The sequence below is a fragment of the Hetaerina americana genome, unplaced genomic scaffold, assembly GCF_022747635.1.
Source record: "Hetaerina americana unplaced genomic scaffold, ioHetAmer1.1.p SCAF_12, whole genome shotgun sequence".
Lineage (NCBI taxonomy): Eukaryota > Metazoa > Arthropoda > Insecta > Odonata > Calopterygidae > Hetaerina > Hetaerina americana.
The window spans coordinates 28,065,885-28,087,554 of record NW_027286292.1 but is presented as its reverse complement, the minus strand read 5'-3'; the positions used below and the strand labels follow the sequence as shown (position 1 = coordinate 28,087,554).

Here is a 21,670-nt window from a genome sequence, read left to right as displayed (position 1 = left end):
CCATGTTTTACTATGTAATGAATGTTTTTTTCGTCCAAATCGGGATGAAAAAATGACTCTTAACTACATTTGAAGTAGATTTCCATGAAGCAACTAGCTCCTCATGGTTTTATGACCGTCGAGTAAATTGAAAATGAGTTCCTTTTGTAGGCAAAGTTACAGTGACAAAGCATTGGGTCATGCAAACCTAAAGAGAGACAAATGCATGCCAGCTAAATATATTATGTGTCGCTACATGTTTACCTACTTAATTTTTCACTGTGGCTGGCTCTAATTTGTTCAAATTCATTAAGGAAATAGAATGAGTTTTTAATTTTACGATTTGATTTATCCGTGCAGTGTGTTTCAATGTGAATACACCTTACCATGAGTGTGAAATATCATCTTTTTCAGCCCATATAATTGTCCTTCATATACTAGTTCAGGATTAGTGACGGCATTTGCTCATATTATAACTTTAAAATGAATCTGTGATACAGTCAATTTCGGAACAACGACGATGGCGTATTCAATCCATTTTTACGTGACTTTATCAGTCCGCATACTTAACACTTCCGAATTTTTTATAGGTTGCATCGCGATGTTAAGTAGGTCATTTTTATTTGAGTTTCTGAATTTTTGGTGTTAAAAGCACTCTATCAAATGAAGACGATAAAACAGAAGCTTTCCGTGAAAGCTTTTATGTAAATTTACCACGCATAAATTCATGGTTTTATACATGCTCTCAATAGTAAGACTATGGCTAGCACCAGAGGAATTGTGGATTAGTTGTTTTGAAAGATATGTGGTTCTCACGAAACACTGGTATCATGTGCACAATCGTATAAGAACTGTAATATCTTGGCCATAACAGCGCTTTTACATCTTTGTTAAAATAATAGTAAAATTTGGCAAAAAAATGTGAAAATCGCAGTTTAAAAAATGGCGCCTAAAAAGTTATTCAAAATAAGTATAGAAATTAATAAGAGTATAGATTGCTGTGTATTTCCCGTGTATTCATATTATACATATTCATGAAAGACGCATAAATGGGTGATAAATTACTTTTCATTCCTCTTCATTTGTACACGAATTTGGATGACGCATTGATTTAAGTCCACTTCAAGGATTGTTTGGGAAATTCGTCTTTGGCACTCAAATTCATAGAGATAGTTTTGAAAATATTCCTTCTTTTACTGCAAATATTTCACCGATATTTTTCAATGAGAAAGTATAAATTCTGTTGTTTAAGACGCGTAAGTAAATTTCCCTCTGTATCTATGTACGTAGAGTGATCTCTCTAACTATTGTCACCTGATAAAGTAACTATGTTCAAGTTAATTTTGACAAGTCATTGAAAGAAAGAAGGAACAAGAAAGATTGAACCAAGAAAATTTGTCGCATTGGTATCGTGGTAGCATGAATTTCATATCCATTTCCTGTATTCATATTTGTGATGCTTCTGGATACTCCAAGCGAGCACAAACTGTACCCGATGTGGAAAACTGCTAGTGGTACAGGGGAAATGATTAATCTACCCACTCTATTTGTGTAAACCACCAGCTATATGGCATAGTTTCAAGTGAGCTCTACCATATCGGCTACGACGATCTTTGGGTTCTAAACAAGTTGTTGTTTGTTATGTATCCTAAATGCTGAAAAGAAAAGATCATGGTACCCCACGAATTCCCCGCAGCAGTCAAAACCGACCGTAAGGCCGACTAAATTTTAATGTAATGAGGTTATTTAATTTGATAAAATCCACAGGCACACCGCCATCAAATTCACCAAGATGCCATGGAGTACGGTGCTTTCTTGGTCAGTGTTTGACAAGGGATAAACTTTGCAATGGTGCCCAAGAGTGCAGACATGGTGAAGATGAGCCAAATAATTGTAATGGAGGTGTGGGATACTGTGAGAAATTTCTGGGTCCAGTAAATTGTGGTAAGCATAATGTTAAGTCTGAGCTTAAACATGTTATGGTACACATGTGTAATATATATTTTAATTGAATTTGTCATATTGCTGATGTTAAGTATAATGTTTTATGAGGCAAAAGTCTACACACAGCAACTTGCACTGGAGTTAGAGGGGATAATCAGATGCATCGTTTGGGTTTTTATGGGGATATAAATATATGTTACCAAAAATAAGTGGGAGTCCCTAATTATAGTTGTTATTACGCAGTCATTTTCTGTAGAATCACGCAAGTTCATATTTTCTTTTTTTGTGTGAAGGAAATGAGTTTTTAATTATGAATTTTTAGTGAGATGATAAATGGGAGGAGGAGTTACCTAAAGTTGGATAAAATGAAGATTGATCGCAAGAAATTTCACCACTCAAAAGGTCCCTGGACAGAATCGGAAAGATTAAGAGAAACCCCATATTTGGACCTGACCAAAGCTGGAACTAAATTTGATTAATTATTAGCTTGAAAGCGCACATATTTTAATTGTTCATTTGATCTAATGTGAAAATAGCATTTGTGTATTGTCGTGGTCACAAGTCTTACAGAACAAATTGAGATTTTGTATTATCTTGGTTAATAAGAATATCTTTTCGCCCTTTTATTTTAATGGTTACTTATCTTAATATTTTTTTATTTCCTAATGTTCATAGAGCACCAATAATATTTTTTTTAAACATCTAAATTAATTTAATTTCAAAATTATCGGAAATGATGACCTGTATTTATTGATATATTTCTTTCAATAAATTAACCAATGATGCGGTAAAATCTTACTGTATTGATACTGTGTCATTGGAGCTATTTTATGTGGAGCTGCAGTCTCTAAAAACAGCAGTCTAACTAAAAGCATAGGACTTTGCAAGCTTTTTAATTTGTATAAATTGAAATAAGATGAAAGGAATTGCTGGACCCATTACTCTCAAAATAAAGCTTGCATTTCAAAGTTTTTTGCATACGTAATGACATTTTGTTAGCTCTTTGTTTTCCACAGAATAAAATTTTATTGTCCTTTAAATTAGTAATTTCTACTTGTGTAGTTATTAGTTCGCCTGAAATCCAAACAGGAGCAGTATATTTACATTGAATCACTAGACCTGTTGTAAAGTTTTGCTTATGATTCTGATGTGAAATATTCTAATTGGGCATGGGGGCTCTTTCAAGGAGAGTGTAAATAGGATCACGGCCAAACCAGCATGTCTATTTATTACTACTTGCCATTTGAGTGCAACAATTAAGTATTGCATTGCCCCTTGACCAGTGTGTTAAGGAGACAAAAGATGTCAAAGTTAATCTTCCTTCAATTCTGGGCTCTTAAAGAGAATGGAGAAAGGCTATACATGAACTCTTATGATCCTTCATACAATACCCTACAAGATGTTTTTTTATTGTAAATCAGGTCCAGTGAAAGTATTGGTATCATCTCAAATTGATTGCCTCCAGTGCCAGCATTTTATTCATGTCAGTACAAGATGGCCTGCCTGTGATGTGGCAATCACAAACATGGGTTTGAAAAGTGTTTCTACACTTCTCACTGGGTCAGTTGTGTGTGGGCTGTTGTATAAATTCTTGGATATAGTTTATCAGGCCACCTATCACAATGTCATAGGATTTTAATTCACAGTTCTTTGATAAAGTAAATAAGTGTGTTTTCACTTAGTGTCAAAAAAACTGTGAATTTCAAAGTTTCTTGGTCAATATATTTTTACTGGGTGAATACAAATTTACTGTTCAAATATGAGTGCATAAGGAGTTTGAGTTTGCTTTTATGTTTTTTATTTTGTATGTGGATAGTTGTAATTCTTGACATTGTACTAATTTAAAGTTTTTTCATTCACATGTAAAAAGTTTGTGGATCAACAGAACTTCGGTGCCACAATGGCAATTGTGTTGATAAGAACCTCTTCAATGATGGCAAGGATGATTGTGGGGATGGTACAGATGAGCTCTCTCAGACATCTGTTACTGGTGCATCTCTGTGTGCTGCTTTCTTAAATGTTACCAATCCTTCGCAGCTGTGCAATGGAATTAGAAACTGTGAAGACAAGTTTGATGAGGACTTTAAACTCTGTGGATGCAAGGAGGAATATTATAAATGCAATAGGTGAGTGTTTGAGTTTAGTTTTTATATGGCAATAATAATTAAGAGGTACATTCCACTACTAGGGTGTGACCTTTAGGCCTCTTCAGCGAAAATTTGTCAGTCCACCTAATTTTGTCTAAAAGTCATGTTCTGAATGGCAAAGAAAAAGTAATACTTAATTCAGGGAAAGGGTCTAGCCACATGGACACAGCAGTTCCTATTAGATCCCTGAAGTTAGGCAATATGTTCTGATGGAGGTTGGTTTGGATGGCAGCCATACCTCTACTGTGGTACTTTTATCCTGTCTGTATGTGGCAGGCAATTTAAACCTGGGTTGGCGCAATGAACCAAGAGATGTCAAAGGCCCCCCCAGACAAACAATCATCAACTCATAATTCAAGCATCTAATAGTTTTCTATTATAATTTCTTCCTTTCTTCAATTTTCCTCATTAGTTAAATAACCTCAGTTGTCGACCCAATGGTTGGTTTGATAATAAAAGTTAGAGCTTTCCCATTACTAAGCCCAATGGTGTGTGAAATTGAACCATCAGATTAGGAGAGTCAGTTCATTTGCTTGTGCCAACTATGGTTTTCTAAGATGATATGGTACTCTAAAAATCACTCAGCTTGTGTGAATCCAAGTGTGCCAAAGGTTTGGACATCTAGTTTCATAGATAGGAGAACAAAGCTTAACTTCCAAGGGGCTCAGTTATGTTTGGCAAAAAAATGTTTCATTAAAGGTTTCCATGCTATTGACTAAAACAATGACTTGAAATTTTGGATCAAATATAAAAATTCAAACCTGCATGGGGAAGACAGTACACCGACCCAATTTCCCCACCTTCCCACTTCCTGCACTACCATTCTGAAACTTTCTTATTGGCGAGGAAATTGTAGCTGCTGCTTGTATCAAATTACTGAAATGTCTTCCTATAATCTTTTGAATGTTGTTTAGGAATTTTAAGGGTCATTAATCTGTCAAATAGTATTTTGTGTGTTTATCACTCCCCATGTGAAAAATTATGGACTTAATTGGCCACATTCAAGGGAGTAGCACTCAGTCACCAGTTGAGGTATTCTCCCCTGAATGCAAATGCTCCACGAGCTTTGAGTTGGAGTGGACATTGTTTTTTAGAGTGAAGTCTTGGTCTGCTACCTGCTCTCAACTCTAGTGGTTGCACAAGTTCGAAGTTTGATGCACATATATCATCAGCATCACACACATCCGAAGAAATGTATCACAGAATGTAAAAATAGCCAAATTTCAATCAACCCATAAGTCAATAGTTACTAAAACATTTGAGGCAGTGGGAATAGAAGACTGCCAAGCAAGTCTTAAGTTGTACATAGTTTTTGTTAATCTTGATAACAAGGCCATGTGGAAAAGAAGTTGCAGGTTTTTAATGAAAAAAAATATTTTGTGTTGGATATTACTCAAAGTATCCTATGTATATAGCCACACTGTCAATTGTACTGCACATGATATGAAGACAGGACACTTAACAAGAGCTAAGGCAGGGCAATTTATTCTACTGCACTATATTTTTCAGCAGTATTCCTTCTGCTAATTAGTGAGTCCTTATTATGGTGTCTATGTAGAAATTTTGCATTCCCAGTAAGGGTTGGGAAGGAAGATAGTGCCTGTATAACTTCAATAAGTTATTGAAAATTGTATATAAATTTAAAATTGCCATTTAAACAAGCCACTAAAAATCTAGTGGAAAATTATTGATAGTTAACTGGTATTTATTTCAATACATGCCTAAGAATGAAAGATGGAGGGTTGGAGAGAAGGGGAGTGGAATTGGATTGGTTAGAATCCACTCCCAATGCCTTCATATGCACCCATTCCCTCTATTCTTCGTTATAATATGTATGAGACTGTGGTTGCACTGTTTTAATTAATTGAAAATGATGATGATGTGGAAAATATGATGATACATATGTATATTAAATTAAAGACTCTCTTAATGTGCATGTTTTACTTATGCCTTAGATAAAATGTTTTTTCAAGAGTATGTAACTTCAGTAAATATTGGAAGACTAGCTATCAGTGACTGAAAAGGTAAACATACCTCAGTGGTTAGTGTTGTTATTCAGACCCCAGAAATGCACTCTGGATGACTGGCCAATTTGGTGACAAAATAAATACTTTTTTGCGATATTCAATGACTTAAACTTATTTTAAAAAATTCATATTTTTATGCTGCAATTCACCAATCAGTGTCGTGAAAATTTTCCAGTTGTCTCTATTCATCTCTTAGCTTCATTACTGTTGCTTAGGCAGACATTATGGAATTTTAATATCTCAATACTTAGGTAGCATATGAAGAAAATGCACATTAACTAGTGAGATAATGAAATATTTACAGCATAGAAGTAGCAGATGCAATAAGAAAAGTTCAAAACTTGCTTGTACCTAGCATGATGTGAGCTATGAGTGGTCATCAACATTACAGAAGAAACATGATGTACTGTGACTTCTGTACTAATGTTGTAGTAATCACCCATGAGCACTGGCTGCAGGATCATATTATTCGTTATTATGTTTAGGTAGTCTCTCCTTTAAGAAACCACTTGAATACACTGAAATGCTTCTATGAGGAAAGTCTTAGGATTCCTTTTGAAAGTGTACTTGTTGCATATACAGGTAGTAGTAGTACAGGCCATACTTTTAGTTTTTATCACTAATTCCGAAATGCTGTATTGATGGCGATCACATGTATTTATTATTTTATTTGAATTTTAAAGTTGCATAAATTAAGTCAATGATGCACAAAAACGGAGGATACATCATGAACAGAAAAGAAGTGATCAATGATGAACATCAATTGACACTTTTGGGTTTTGATTATCTCTCTAGAAATGTCATGAAACTATATGAATATGGAACATATATTTAAAAAAATCTAGTGTTGTGCCTTATGTGCTTGGTTGAAAAATATGTTTCTTCATATTGCTATGGCATCAGTTTATTTAATAATAGATTTTTTTAAACTTATCTAATTCTTGTCACATTCTTTGAACATTCTTGACATCACCTAAAATAACAGCAATCAACCTAATGGCTGATTTGTTCAGTGAGAGTAGAGATAACCTAATACCCAATGAAATGTGAAATTTACACATCCGGATATTGGGACCAGTTCATTTCATTGTTAGCATTGCCTATATGACTGCAAATAGTGATTTTCTCTGTAAAACAATATACTTGGGATTATCTGAGCCCTTTTTTCACAAATGCTAAATGTAAAGTCTCCTATGTTTCTACCCTTAAAGACATCCTTGTATCTAAAATCCCGGTTTGATTTTAGTAATTCTACATTCCTTCTATTTATCTGTTGAAGTAAAGCTGAAAACTTTGGAAATTCGTAATTTAATCATCTATAGTAAAAATATTTGTGATATTTTATTAAATATCACAAATCACTGTTAGATGCCCTGAATATGCTATAGAATTCTATTTGATAAATTTCTGCCATTTTGACTTTTGCTGTAGGATTATTCATATTTTAATGATGTTGACTTTCGAATGAAAATTTTTTAAAAGGATTTAAACATATCATAATGTGTGTGACTTAATGCCTATAATTGTCTAATTTTTGCATGGGTTTAGTATAATAATATGGGAGGACAAGGTGTCTGTATGTACATTTTATGATTTAACCTGAGAGTAGCAGATTTTTTTAATGTAAAACATGGTATTGCATTCTGTTAATAGTGATTGTATAAATGTATTACCATGTTTCGCTGCCCATAGGATGCACCATGATTTTTCAGGTCAGACTTTACAAAAAATACTTGTCAGGCAGAAAAAAGATCAATTAATTTTATGTTGACACTGTGGCTTACTACTGACTCAAGAGAGTAATAGTATCAACATTTGTAATAATGGCTACCATTTTCTGTCAGATATTGGAAAATAAACTTAATATGTTTCCCCAGTGAATCGGCTTGCGTTTATCGGTCAAAATTAAGCCCTTTTATCCCTGGTCTTTAAGAAGCAGGCTGATTTTAAATACATATATTGGATTTCCAAAGAAACACCAGTCAAGGTGAATGATTTTTACACTCTGAAATTGTTGCATTGAAATGCACGTATTGGAGTAACAAAAGTGCATCTGATGGGCTGGGAAATAAGGCAATTAATGAAAGACCAATGTTATTGGTGGCAAATACTCGTAGACAATATTATATTGTCATTTTATTGTGGCTTATATTTATTATTAAAAACTGTAAGTTTTTTCGACGAGAGAAGAGGTAGGTAGAGCAAATAGTTCCATATCATTTCTAATAAATTAATTCCTGAAACATATAGGTGGTTGAAGATATCAATCAAATTGTGGCAAGTACCTAATTAAAAATTTCCTTTATCATTGACTCTAATTTAAAATCACTTTTTCCAGTCTTTACTAGTTAGTTAACTCAGTTCTTCTTCTGTTAATCTTAGACTCTGCTTCACCTTAAAAATAAAAAACTTCATAATCCTGGGCTATTTTAAAATTACAGATTCTTACCTCATTCATTGTCTAAACCAAGTCTTTGTTTAATCTTTACATAATTGTTAGAAAGTATTAGATTGATACCATAAAAGCACCTTCAGCCATAGCTGCCCAATATCACATTCACTTGATCCAATAGTTTATTGATAGTTCATTAACAAAACTATCAAATCTGTTTTTATCACCTAGCCTGCTTGGCACTTGAAATTGTAATTAGTGTTTACAAGAAAAGAAGTTCTATGTAAATAATCTAAATCTATTTTTTTGTAAATAAGCTAAAAACTGAAGATAGACGCGGTACCTAAGCACTCAAACCTTGTAACATGTGAGGTAGGGTCTTAGTAGTCTAAAACTAAACTTAAGAAATCTAAAAAAACTTTCCTCTTAAGGAATGTGTTACTGTTTATCATCTACTGCTAAAGTATGGGAATTAGTTTCCACTGGTCCTACGCTAGACTCAAAATTTCTGGAAAAATACAAAACTACCTCTTTCAAATTAAAAATTCTCTTAGTGAAAAAACTCGGACAGGCTTTTTGGACTGATATGATTGAATCTCCCATTTGTGTCCTAGAATTTGCTTCACAAGTCATGGAATTGGGCTGGGAGATTCAGATTCTCCAAGAGATTCATCTCTCCTTCCTGTGGAGAAACTGAGTTTATAAAGGAGTTCCCAAATATTAGTGGTAATATAATAGCATGATGTGATTGGCTGTGATGGGGATATCAAGACTTGGGCCCCAGGCCAGGTGTCACTTAAGTATGACCAAAAATGACTGACATATAGCCTGTAGGTATAGGTCTTTCACACAGATGAAAAAAGGAGAGAGTAATTCATAATGACGAGATGTTTAGAAAATCCTAGCACAACTGTACATGTTTGAGGTATCAGTGTTTTTATATCTTCCTGCTCTGAGGATAAGATAGGGTCTTTGAGTTGATGGTGTTTTCAAGCAAGATTATTGATCCAATGATGTTAATGTATTTTTATCAAAAATTTGCATTATCTGCATACAATTAAAGAGTAACTGAATATAAAATTTTGGATTTTAAGTTAAAAATCACTTTACTTGTTTTCTAAAACCTAATTCTCTAATTAACAACTTGCCATTTTTAACTAATGAATTTATGCAGTAATTTGCTATTTATGATTTCATAAGCCTGATAAATGAATAGTATAGATGCTACTCTGGCATTGCAAGGGCCTTTAGCTCAATAGCATCTCTCTTTCAGGATCAAAACTAAACATGCTGTGTCATAACACTTACTGTGTTTGCCAGTCAGTTACAGTGTATGCATATGTTGGTATTAATGTGTAATACATTGAAGCATGGTCAAATATGTAGTCATAGGCTCACGTAATCAACTTAAATAGTTGATTTAGTAGGCCAAAAGTGATGCTCCACATAAGTGGTCTAATAAATAATAACGAAAGACTAGCGCTTGTGTGATAATGGTCCCCCAAAAAAGTGCTTAGGCTGTGGTGTTTATTTCTTAAATGGGAAAAAATATTTCTTGCATTATTTATGTATTTATAATTTCATGTAGACTGTAAATTGCCTGACATCAGGTTATTTGATGTTGGATTATCTTGTCCAAGCAAAAGAGACATTTTTTCCTCAACAACAGCAATGTATGCAGCCAATGACTTTTAATCAACTAGATAAGTTTTTCCTATTATGCCTTTACTAGAATAACGTATACTTATACTTAGAAAGTCTAATTTAAGCCAAGTTATTTGCATTTCTATTAGAACTATTAAAGTAGAGTCATGGCCTAATTTGGCTGTAAAGTTATTTAGAAAACACTGATTGAGTGTTCATTGTTTAAGTGCTTAGTGGTGGTGGACTTAGATGCTACCTGTATTTATGTAGGATTTTCATGAAAGGGGAGGCTATGAAAGACAATCTCAAGTGAACCATTTGCCATTGTCTACCCATGCTGGAGGACCTTAAACCATTGTTTCATGGAAACTTTCATTTTCACTTCTGATAAACTCCTTTTAAGGAGGAGGAACCTCTCAATGGATGATAATCTCTAGTATTAGTGTACAAGTTAATGATAATTAATAGCATGTACTGTAAGACTTTATTGGCATAAATTTTGTGACTTATGACAGTATGTATAAACAGTTACTCCTGATATTTATGCATTTTGAGTCATGGTAATTTTGACATGTAATCAATTGATACTGAACCTAAGGATTATGACATACTCAGATGGGTGTATAGAATGAATAATTAGTTCAATAGGATGAGGAAACAAAGCATATGCTAACAGACATACAAGAGTCTTATCTAATACACCGCATAAAATAGTGCCTAAAATCCTAGATCATACATACACTGTACAAGAAATATGCTAACTGGTGCCATTTGGTGGTCGTGACGTGGACCCCACTAGCAGCGCAAGTTGCCTGAGACCCAATGAGCCATCTGTGCTTGGCAGATCATCGAGCTGTGCATATGGTGCCAGTTATGTTATTTTCTGTTGTCCTTGTTTTTACTGTTTGTGGAAAATGGAAATTTACAAAATCACAGAGCAACGAATCAACATCAAATGTTTTGGTGAAGTGCGGTAAAAGTTATCTAGAAATTACTGAAATGTAGACAGCTGTTTACAGTGATAATGCTCTGAAGAAAACATCTGTTTTCAAGTTGATTAAGCATTTTAAAGATGGGTGACAAGACGCCACGGATGATGTAAGGCCGGGACGACCTTCAACCACCTGTGTTGATGACATCATTGATCGTGTGTGGTCCCTTATCCTTACCTATCGTCAAAAAACTGTCCAAATAATAGCTGATGAACTGAATTTAGGAAAATCAAAAGTGCACACTTTTATTTGAACATGATTCATGGATCCTTCACCATGACAATGCACCTGTACATTCAGCATTGATTGTTTTCCAGTTTCTGGCAAAAAATTCAAACACCATCCTTGATCATCCTCCTTATTTGCCAGATCTCACCCCCTGCGACTTTTTCCTATTCCAAAAATGTGATGAGGGGACATCACTGGGAAGAAGTGGACACAATAAAGCAAGAAAGAATGAGGAAACTAAAAGGCATAACTGGCGAGGACTTCCAAGGGTGCTTTAAACAATGGAAAATGAGATTGAATAAATGCGTAGCAATGAATTGAGAGTACTTTGAAGGGGAAAAAATCGATGTGGGCTAAATTTTTCAAAATTAAGTTTTTATGGCCTCAGTTCGCATATTTATTGGACAGACCTTATATATCTTGCACTTTCCATTTTGCACTGGGATATTGGTCTCAGTTGCCATCGATAATTATCTTCTTTCTGGAATTTTATTGTTTCTTTCCTGGGAGCACATTGTATGGAATACTTTAAATCAAGTTGTGCTAACCTTGGGACAGCCTTGTAATAATTGAGATTTGAGCCCTGGTTTATCATACATTTGCTTCTGACATGCAATTAGAGAAAAGGTGAGCAAATTGCCATCTGATTAGTAATGAGATATCCATGATCTATATTATAAGAAACCTAGGGATAAATTGGCAGTCCAGAGAAAAACCCCAAAAACTCAGCTTTGATATCACAGTATTAGGTTTAATCATGCTAGATTTTCTAAGCCTAGTGCAATTATAAATTGTAACCAGACGTTTATTTTAAAAAATACTCACCAGTCAATTACTTATAGTCTAAAACTAAACTCTTGATAAAACAGGGTGCTTAAAAGAATCAGATATTGCATCTCTGGGAAATAAATGAATTTTCAGGGAAAGATCACACCTAGTATCCATTTTCTTCTACTGAGATTACTTTTTTAATTACTCAGTTTATTTTATTTCACATTATTCATTATTTAAGAACACTCAAGATGGAAAACCCTCCCTGGAACTTAGCTAGGTGTGTACAGGATAATGCTAATGCCCAATTTGTTTTGAAAGTATGAATATAATAGTGAAATAATGCATGTCGTAGCCTCATTAGAGCTGATTTTTCTGCAATTGAATTAGATATTATTTAATTTTTCTATATATTTTATGAATCTTTAGGTCCAAGTATTGCATTCCAACAGATTTCTTTTGTGATGGGGATATTGACTGCCCTGAGGGAGAAGATGAGGAACACTGTATCGCCTTATGGAGCAATGAGGGGAAAAGGTGAGTTGAATAGGAAGCTGGGATATTCTAGTCACTTCCTACTCTCTTGAACAATTTCTTTTCTAAGATGTAGGTGAGGAGAGGCCTCTCTGGCTGCAGTCTGTTATTTAGTCAGTCACTCGATGCAATCAAACTGGGAACTACCGGGTGATTCAGCATTACCTGATGGTTTTTGAAGCATTTTCTGATGGTTTACTTCAAGTAATGCTGAATCACCCTGTATAATATTCAACTAGAGTCCTCTCTGTCATATCTCATTTGAAATAAACTTTGATGTTCATAAGGATTTTAAGTTAGACCAAAATTCAAGGTAAGTAATTAAGAGTACCCTTCGTAATAATTTTGTTTAAATCCCAGTTCTAGACTTCAACTTTAGAGGGTACTTTCAATAAATGCCCCATCCATTTTCTGGACTGATTAATATGTTGGAAATTAAGTTAAAAATCAGTTTATGATCCAATAGCTCTCAATTCATTTGTTTGCTCTCAAATTGTCTGTTTGTAGTCGATATTTATATGCAGAAAAAATTCCAGATGACATGTGGCTGATAAATTATTATATTGCAACTCCTGAAGTTAATGAGGGCATTTGAATTCATGTTGGTATTTTTGCAATGCATATAACTATTCAATTTTTATAGCCACTTACTATTAATTATATAATCTTGTATTTAAAGATATTGTTTTAGGGGTTTAATAAACTGAGATAATAAATGAACTTGTTAACAATATTTTTGAATATAATAGAGACAAAAACTATTACAATTTTCCACTTATGAAGTGGAAAATTGCAATCATTATCGTCTTTCTTATTATGGAACAGTTCCACCACATCACTCTTAAATCTGTAATTTAATATTTTTGGTAGCCCACACTTGTCGTACTACTGGAATATTTTGTTTATTTTCAGAAATTCTGGTACATTATTACTTCAAACGAGTGGAAAATGGCATGTTGACTGTTCACCTACCTGGGCCGATGCAGATGCTATATGCAAACATCTTGGCTACATATATGCATCAGTAAAGGAATACAGGGTGATTCCAGATACCTTATCTCATAAGGACTACAATTTGAATATAAATTGGGTTAATAATGGAAATCTAATGCAGCCATATGTTGAAAAATTTTTTCCTGTTAAATTAAGAGATAATCTAGTAATTTATATTAAAGGAGATAGGCCATTTGTCAGTATGTATCCTTTACGTGGTAATTGTACAAGTTTTTACATTTCATGTGTTTAGCTGTATTTAATATAGATTTCCATTTTATGTTTTCCAATTGTATATTAATTTTGTAAATTAATAAATTATAAATAACTTTGTATGTTCAATTTCTCTTGGCAACTAATCATTTTATTGCACCAAACACTCGACGAATCAAATATTTGAGAACGAAATTTGACTAGAGAAGTGATTTAAAGAAGTTCTGCCTAGCTGAAATGAAATTGTGATTTAATAATAACATTCTCCTATATGTTAATTACTCAAAATAAATTGAATCTTTTAATTTTTTAAAAAATAATGGTTTAAAGTAATTCAAATCACTGGAAAAATCTTTGTAAAAAACACTGGGTGAGGGGTGATGTCGGACAAAAATCGAAAGTCTCAAAGAAATGGCTGCTAAAGCCAAATGTTATCATGAACCAGCTTTGTTGAAGGAGTATAAAGCTTGAAAAAAGAAATATAAAAATATATTGGCTATAGCTAGGCATACCCACAATTATTATAGAATCATATGCTGATAACAAATCAAAAGAATACTGGATGATAATTAATAGTTCACATGACCTTCACTCCCTTGCATGCCACTTCAATTAAATGTTCCACCTGGAAATGTAGTCACCAGTCCTGCAAATATATCATCACTACTCCACAATCATTTTAACAGCGAACAAATTGGCTCTAATGCCTATAATAATGACACATCCCAAGTAGCGATATGTCTCTCTTCTTCTATCCATCTAAGGAAAAAGTTAGGTACTGCAGTAAATGCTCTTGAGTAGTCCCAAGTACTGTGATTGAGTTCTGCTATCCTTTCAATAAAGAACCCCTACTTTATTTAATGAGTGAATCTCTCCCCCAAGGCATTTTCCCAACACATTTTAAGACTTATAAAGTTATTCATATTTATAAAAACAAAGGAAGCAAGAACAACCCTAATCAACCAATTACTACACAGTCAGTGATCGCTAAAATATTTTTAAATAGACTTACATACTGCTTCAGTAAATATAATTTATTATCAAGTCATCAAAATGGGTTCATGAAAAACAGGTCCACCATTTCAGCCACAAGGCCATACACTTCATTTGGACCTCTCTTGATAATGAGGCTGTAATCAGTCTTTTCATAACCAAAGCCTTTGACTCATATTCTTCTCTGTACATGAATTTTCTGAATTTGCATTTATTTATGAAGTTTCCTATATTGTTTTTGTACACCAATCCTTGGGCAAATAAAATTATTATTACAAAATCTACTATCTACAAAATTGTATGAATTTATATCTATAACATTAAGGAATAAAAAAATACATTACTTAGATGGAGATATGTAATATAGCAAAATATAAAAATATATTTATCCTCAACTACACAATACCCTACATGCCATCCTAAGGGCATGTGACCACCGGTGCAATTGGGCACCAATGCCGATGAATTATTTTTCCTTGTGTTCAAGGGAGCTTTTATTGCTGAGCTTGGTTGTACAACAGATTTGTGTGATCATAAATGTGATGGCCTTTCTTGTCATGCTGCACACCTGATGCTGTATGCTACCCAGTGCGCTGAGCTCCTTATAGTTTCAAGGACTCAGTATTTCTTTGTTACTGTACACATTATTACCATATAAAATACCTGTGATAGTTTTTCATTGCCTTCCTCAAGTGTTTTTAATGCAACACCATCAATTTAAATGACCCCCCCACTACAGTCAAAGGCCTTGGTAATGTAATGCAAGGCCTTGGTAATTACCTAGGAGCAGATTCTGTTGGGACTAATGTTTATATGGCTCCTACCCTTTGATTTATTTGGAGTAATTTTTTTATTTATAAGGAGCATTTATCCTTAGCCCTGGCTCTACAGTTCATCTATATGCACAAAACTTTTTACCGCGTCAAGGTCATAGTTCATGGGAGGGGTAAAATTCTCTATGTACCAAAATGAAGTTAGGTGCTGATATAGCGATTCATTCATGTTTTATATTGATGCACTTTTTTTACTCCAAAATGTGCTCTAAAATCAGGTTCTGTCTTCTGGGCGAGGGGTACATGGGCAAAACTTCGGCCTATAAGCACAAGCCAATTTGCAGGAAAAATACTTAAGCCTACCTATGAAGTATTTTTTTCCACATCAGGCACATACACGTAAAATGGTTGCATTGTTTACAAATTTTGGTATCACTTTTGAGTCGGTTGTAAATTACAGAGTTTTAATATTTCATTGAAAGTGCTTCCTAGAAAAATCCCAAATAAATCATAATTGTATGCAATGTAGTTGAAGTCAGCTTTTTTAGTAAAGTTTAGTTTCATCTCGCATGTGGTGCTGATGCAAAACTAAATGCATTTTGGGTTAACGGGGATGTTGCCCCTCTGTTAATACATATATTGTATCTCTCCTGATAAAGTGTCACAAAAAACCATTTATTACCATAAAATCATGACCATTACAATAAACTCAACAACTGACTCTAGTAATTTCAGCTACAGTTTTTCACAAAGAGTCATGAAAATCTATTGCTGAAATTGAAATATCCAGATGATGTTGAAGCATTTTAATCACATATTCTTATATTACAAATTTCAAATAATTGAACCTCAGTAGTTTAGGAAAATTTGACTGGATATATTGTAGCAACTCTTTTACTCTGCACATTTTTCTTCAGCCAAATAATCCAGTGAAAAATGGTGTGCATCTTGCTATTTCTTTTTTCAGTTCTGAAAACTGCATCTGAACAAAAAGCATTTACTGCGATTATTTTTGTTCTGGAATAATTTACACAACACTTGCTATGTAGAGGAGTCACGAGGACAGTGGTCCCTTCATCCTGATCCCATAAATATTGTTTTTAAAATTCCCACTCAGGTCTTAAGATATATATTTTTTTCAGAATTGTTTTACAAACTAATCCCCCTAGATGTACATGATAATTTTTCCATTGTGGGTTGAGGAAACTACGTAATTGAGCACAAGAAAAATTTTAATGAGCCTGTAGCTTTTCAAGAACTGGAAAAATTGTATTTACTTAATAGCATTATATTTTTTCAGTGTATCTACTTTGGACAACAGCTGGAAAGGTTTTTTAACTGAATTTTATAAAATACTATTTTTCTACAGATTATTTATATGATAATTTTTTGTTTTAAAAATTAAATGAACACCCTTCTAGCACAAATGCACTTACTTAACAAGCAGCAATCCAAAATTAAAGAAAATTCTTTTGCACCTCAATGTAATTCTAGCCCATTTCATTGTTTCTTGTGCTTAGGAATTTCAAGATAAAATCAGGGCATGTTCATCGAATATAGTCCATATTATATGTGATGTCCTTCATATTGCCAAATGAACATGCCTCCCTTTATGTCTGGATATTGTTGGTCCTTGTTAGTTTTTCCCAGTCATTTAGCCTACAGTGTCTTTTATCAATGCACTTAGCCACTCTGAGGTTCATACCAAACCATGTTCCACGAGCGGGTTTTGAAGGAATTATAAGATTTGTGACATTATAATTATTTTAAGTTAAGAAGTCAATAATTTCAAGAGTAAGTGGATGTTTCTGTTGTAATTTGGCAATATTTTAACAAATTGTATAAAAAATGGAACCAGTAATTACTCATGCAATTAATAATTCTTATTTTGTTTTCCTAATTACATATTTGTTTCTGAATAATTAAACAGAGTAGGTATCCATGGAAAACAAATGATATGATTAAGTTTACACACGAGTGGACACTTAGCATGCACAGTAAATAAGCTGCCAGTACTGACCTTGGTCTTCAATAGTAAGAAGACATTTCTTTTTACTTTCATGGAACTAGTAGTCAGCTTGCAGTTATCCGATTACTTCATGCAGCATTGTGAAAAATTTTTCTTGAACGATATTCACTAATTTTAATTCGTGCAATCCAATTGAACCTATCAAAATGTTTGCAATGTAACTGGGTATTCTTGTTCCCAGCATGAGTATGTAGCCCCCCTTCTTCTCTCCTATCTCATGCTCAAATTTTAATTGAAATTTTCTTTTACATCTGCTGGCTGTAGTGTAGGACCTACAAGTGTCTCGTAATGTTCTAAAGTCATAGGAAGATAAACACAGCACTTAAACTTTAGTGTATGTTCATGAAAGCAAACTCAAATCCGTGGTATACCAAAATCATTTTTATAGAGCTTAACTACAGCTTCTAGAATGAAAATGAAAGAAATTTAAATGGGTGGCAACTGGTGTGATAAAAACAAGAAAATGACGTACAATAATGCAAAGTAAATGCAGAAGATAGGTTTCAGGATATAAACAGCTTGGAACAGACTCTATGCTAAAGCAAGTCTAGAATAAACAACCTTCAAACCAATTATTGAGTAAAAACGAAAGATTCAATGACGGTGGTACCTCAATTTTCTCAGTTCCAACGGTAAAATTGTCACTCTGATTTTTTGTTAAAATTTTCTCACAAGGCGGGTTTATTATGTAATAAAAGTGATATTCAACAACTACTACTTCAATGCTTGGTGAATTTGAATTAGTCGATGTTTGATTGTCCATGAAACATTCTCCAAACCTAGACCAATTAAGATTTTTAGTCTAAAGAGATAAAGCCACAGACTTGGACACGAACGTCCATTTGTGTCAATTAACAAACTCGGCGGTTACTGCCTTCAAAGCTCGGCACAAAAAAGTATATTTAACACCCCGACTTTTACTACATTATAGGATACTCAAAGGAATTTTAAATAATACAGTATGCACACATTTAAAATCTATATTTAAGGCAGGCAGTATACAATATTCTTTTATAGTAGTATAGGATTAATAAAAAGAAAATTTTCACAACTTCTTATCAAATAATATTTTCCTTGGGAATGGAATCCCCAGATCTTTTATTTTATTAATAACTTTGGCAAAAAAACTTTGAGTATTTACCGTACTAACTACACAAACAAAGCCAACATTCTGGCAACATTAGTATGTTAATACAGAAATGACTTGAACAGCTTGTTTGATAATTTTGTCGCTTATATCTATGTTTAAAGCTAAAATAAACTAATGCAAATTCAGCAGAATGAAACAATTAGTCTTCAACATGAAGGCTCTGGATTCCGCTTGACATTGAGTCCACTTCGTGCATTGGCACTTTCAAAACTTCATCCTCCGCCACACGCACATTTTCTAGGGACCGCGACTTCAACAGCCTTCGCCGAAGTTTTACACAAGTGGGCTTATTTACCGCATCCATCACAATAAAATTTGGTGATAAGTCGATGGGGTCCATCAACTTCATTGCGGCTTCTTTCTCAGCCGTTTCACTTTGGGTACGAGCTCTCACTTCCCTTCTCCACGATATGTCATAAGGCCTCATATGATGCTGTCTTACTGAGGGAGTGGATGGCCCATGTTTAGGGGTGTTGTGGACATTTATTGACTTAGTGTATAAGTCGGTTTGTTCAAAAACAACACCTGAAGCTCCGGCTATTTCTATAGATACCCCTGTCATGTAACGAGGGTTCATTCGAAGGACATTTAGCCCTTCGTTTTCACGAACTCCTGAACGACCGCCCCAATAGGGATTCGAATTACCAAGTACTAATGCACCCTTAGGATCAGACATTTTCGTGTTCCGTGAGCCCTTAAAGGCGTATGCGTTTTCGGTGTTCTCTACATCGGGAAGCGGGTAAAAACTTTTCAGGCTGTCATTCTGACTGCTGTTTCCTCCAACCTCCGTTAAAATTCCAGGGCGGTTCCAAGCTTGACTCGGTAATAAATACCGATCATGACATTTTCCCGAGTTGGCATTCAAATTCGTGTCATGTGAATGTGCACGAAACCTTCCGGGAACACCTAGCATAAGGCCCCGATTACTTCCATCCCTGCACAGCATTCCCCGTTCGTCGACAGCGGTATCTATCCCAGGCCACACCTCCATTGGCTCCATGTTACAGCTGAAATTCTTAGAGACGAAATTTTGCGTTAAAATGAGAGATTTTATGAAATTTAATATTTCCAATACAAATTATTTGCATAAGTTGACAAAGCGTTAATAAGCCTCAAAACTACAATGCAAAATGAATGCAAAGCAAAGCGACTTAACTGTGAACATTGTGCCATACAAGCAAAATGAAATCGTCACCTTATTTTTTAATGTACAGAAAAGAATTCTGCGATGTTGGAAGCGAAACAAAATAATTTAACCGTAAGTTTTAAATCAAACACACGGACTCAACCGGCAACCACAGTGCCTGACTTCTTGGATAGAAAGAATAACAAACGTTCGACAAAACACGCTCGAGTGAGATTCGGTTCATTACAGAGAGAACCATTGAGTCGCTATTGTATACCTACTCTGGGCACGGCGCTTGACTCGTTCCTCTGTTTATCGTTCAGCACAATGAATGATGTCGTTTCCCAATTCAAAGTTTCATGCCTGTTTGAACGCATCATGTTTTACTGTAATCAAAATATGGCATTACGCACTGTTTATATTTGAACTCAATGCCGAAAAACTTCTCTTCGATAATCCCCACACCAAAACACCTGCCGGAGAAATCAATTCGGGCTGTAAATTAAATCCTAACTTCAATTTTTCACCAATCCAGGATCCTTCCCCAATTATTCCCACTCTATTTTCAAACATGAACATCATTTACTTTATTAAGCAGCTTATGAAATTATTTGTCAATTGAATTTGTGATAACAGCATTTTATGTGCTTACTTCAGATTACCAGGCCTTTATTTTAATGCCTTGATTATTGAGAAAGTAAAAACACTCACAGGCTAGGTTCATGGTAAAGAAATTGCCGCATTAACCTCTTGTGATGCGCAGAATTACCCGAGAGCATTAATAATCAGCTAAACTTGCAGAATGTGCAAGCTTTGTCGCTGGACCATGGCTTTACTATTAATAATACATTTATTTGTCCAGCAGACACAGCGTCGAGTATTAAGAATGCACAACTGGTGTGTAGGATACGTCATCGGGATATCGTTGACATAATTCTCAAATAGAAATACAGAAGTAGTGGCAGAGAACTAATATACACTTCAACTTTACATACGTACTCATTTACACTATATCATTCATCAACCAAATATGCAAATAGATTCTTCTTGAATAGTGACATTATTATCATATGTTTTAAATGGTTAGGCAAATCGTTAAACAATTTTGTGCACATAGACGTTGGTTCTTTAGCTACAATTCACAGTTCAATCATTTCACGTGTACACCTTTACTTCCTCTGGGATTTTGACGGTGATACTGTCTTTCATTGTAAAGTAAATTTTGTTTTTCTTAGCATAAGTCACTGCATGATATATACATACACAAGGTACAATAATGATATCCAGATGGTCGGATTAAAAAGAGGTCGACCATGTTCACGATAATGGGTATGTAAGAATTCTATCTGCTCTTCAATTGTCCAGTTTCTGCGAACAGAGTTTTGCGTGAAATTCAATGCTCAGAAGTCTCTGAATCGCGATGTAATTTGAATTAACTTAAATATAAAAGTGCATATTTAATAGACGCGCGGTATATGTTTAGTGCTTTTATCTAGCAGCATTTTCAAGAACTAGTGCTTAGTGGGGCTCCGGTTGTCGCATATGGTATCGATGAAGCCATTTTCAAATCACAGATGTGAAAAGACATTTCAAGAGGTTATTGTGTAGATTTAGCCGACCATACACAAGACTGAGTGCGCTCTGGTCGCTATGTCTGCTGTGATGCAGATTTCTACCAGGTTTCATCGTGGCGCCACCAGGCGTCTCAAAAATGGTCTACCCAAATGAAGGCTGA

The 21,670-nt window shown here is 34.4% G+C and overlaps 1 protein-coding gene across 1 annotated transcript; it reads left to right on the top strand.

The window, feature by feature from the left end:
• The first annotated feature begins 1,594 nt into the window (after nt 1-1,594).
• On the top strand, nt 1,595-13,909 carry LOC139685898 (serine protease ndl-like). The gene is made up of 5 exons (XM_071583030.1): nt 1,595-1,653; nt 1,747-1,923; nt 3,794-4,049; nt 12,554-12,661; nt 13,571-13,909. Exons 1-5 carry the CDS (start codon nt 1,632-1,634, stop codon nt 13,902-13,904), a joined length of 897 nt encoding a protein of 298 aa, XP_071439131.1. The 5' UTR covers nt 1,595-1,631; the 3' UTR covers nt 13,905-13,909.
• Nucleotides 13,910-21,670: the final 7,761 nt, after the last annotated feature.

Excerpts from the sequence above, each read along its gene's own strand:
- LOC139685898 (XM_071583030.1), top strand. The coding sequence starts at position 1,632 with ATGCTGAAAAGAAAAGATCATG. Across the intron at positions 1,924-3,793 it reads TCTGGGTCCAGTAAATTGTG|TTTGTGGATCAACAGAACTT; the intron begins GTAAGCATAATG and ends ACATGTAAAAAG. Across the intron at positions 4,050-12,553 it reads GAATATTATAAATGCAATAG|GTCCAAGTATTGCATTCCAA; the intron begins GTGAGTGTTTGA and ends ATGAATCTTTAG.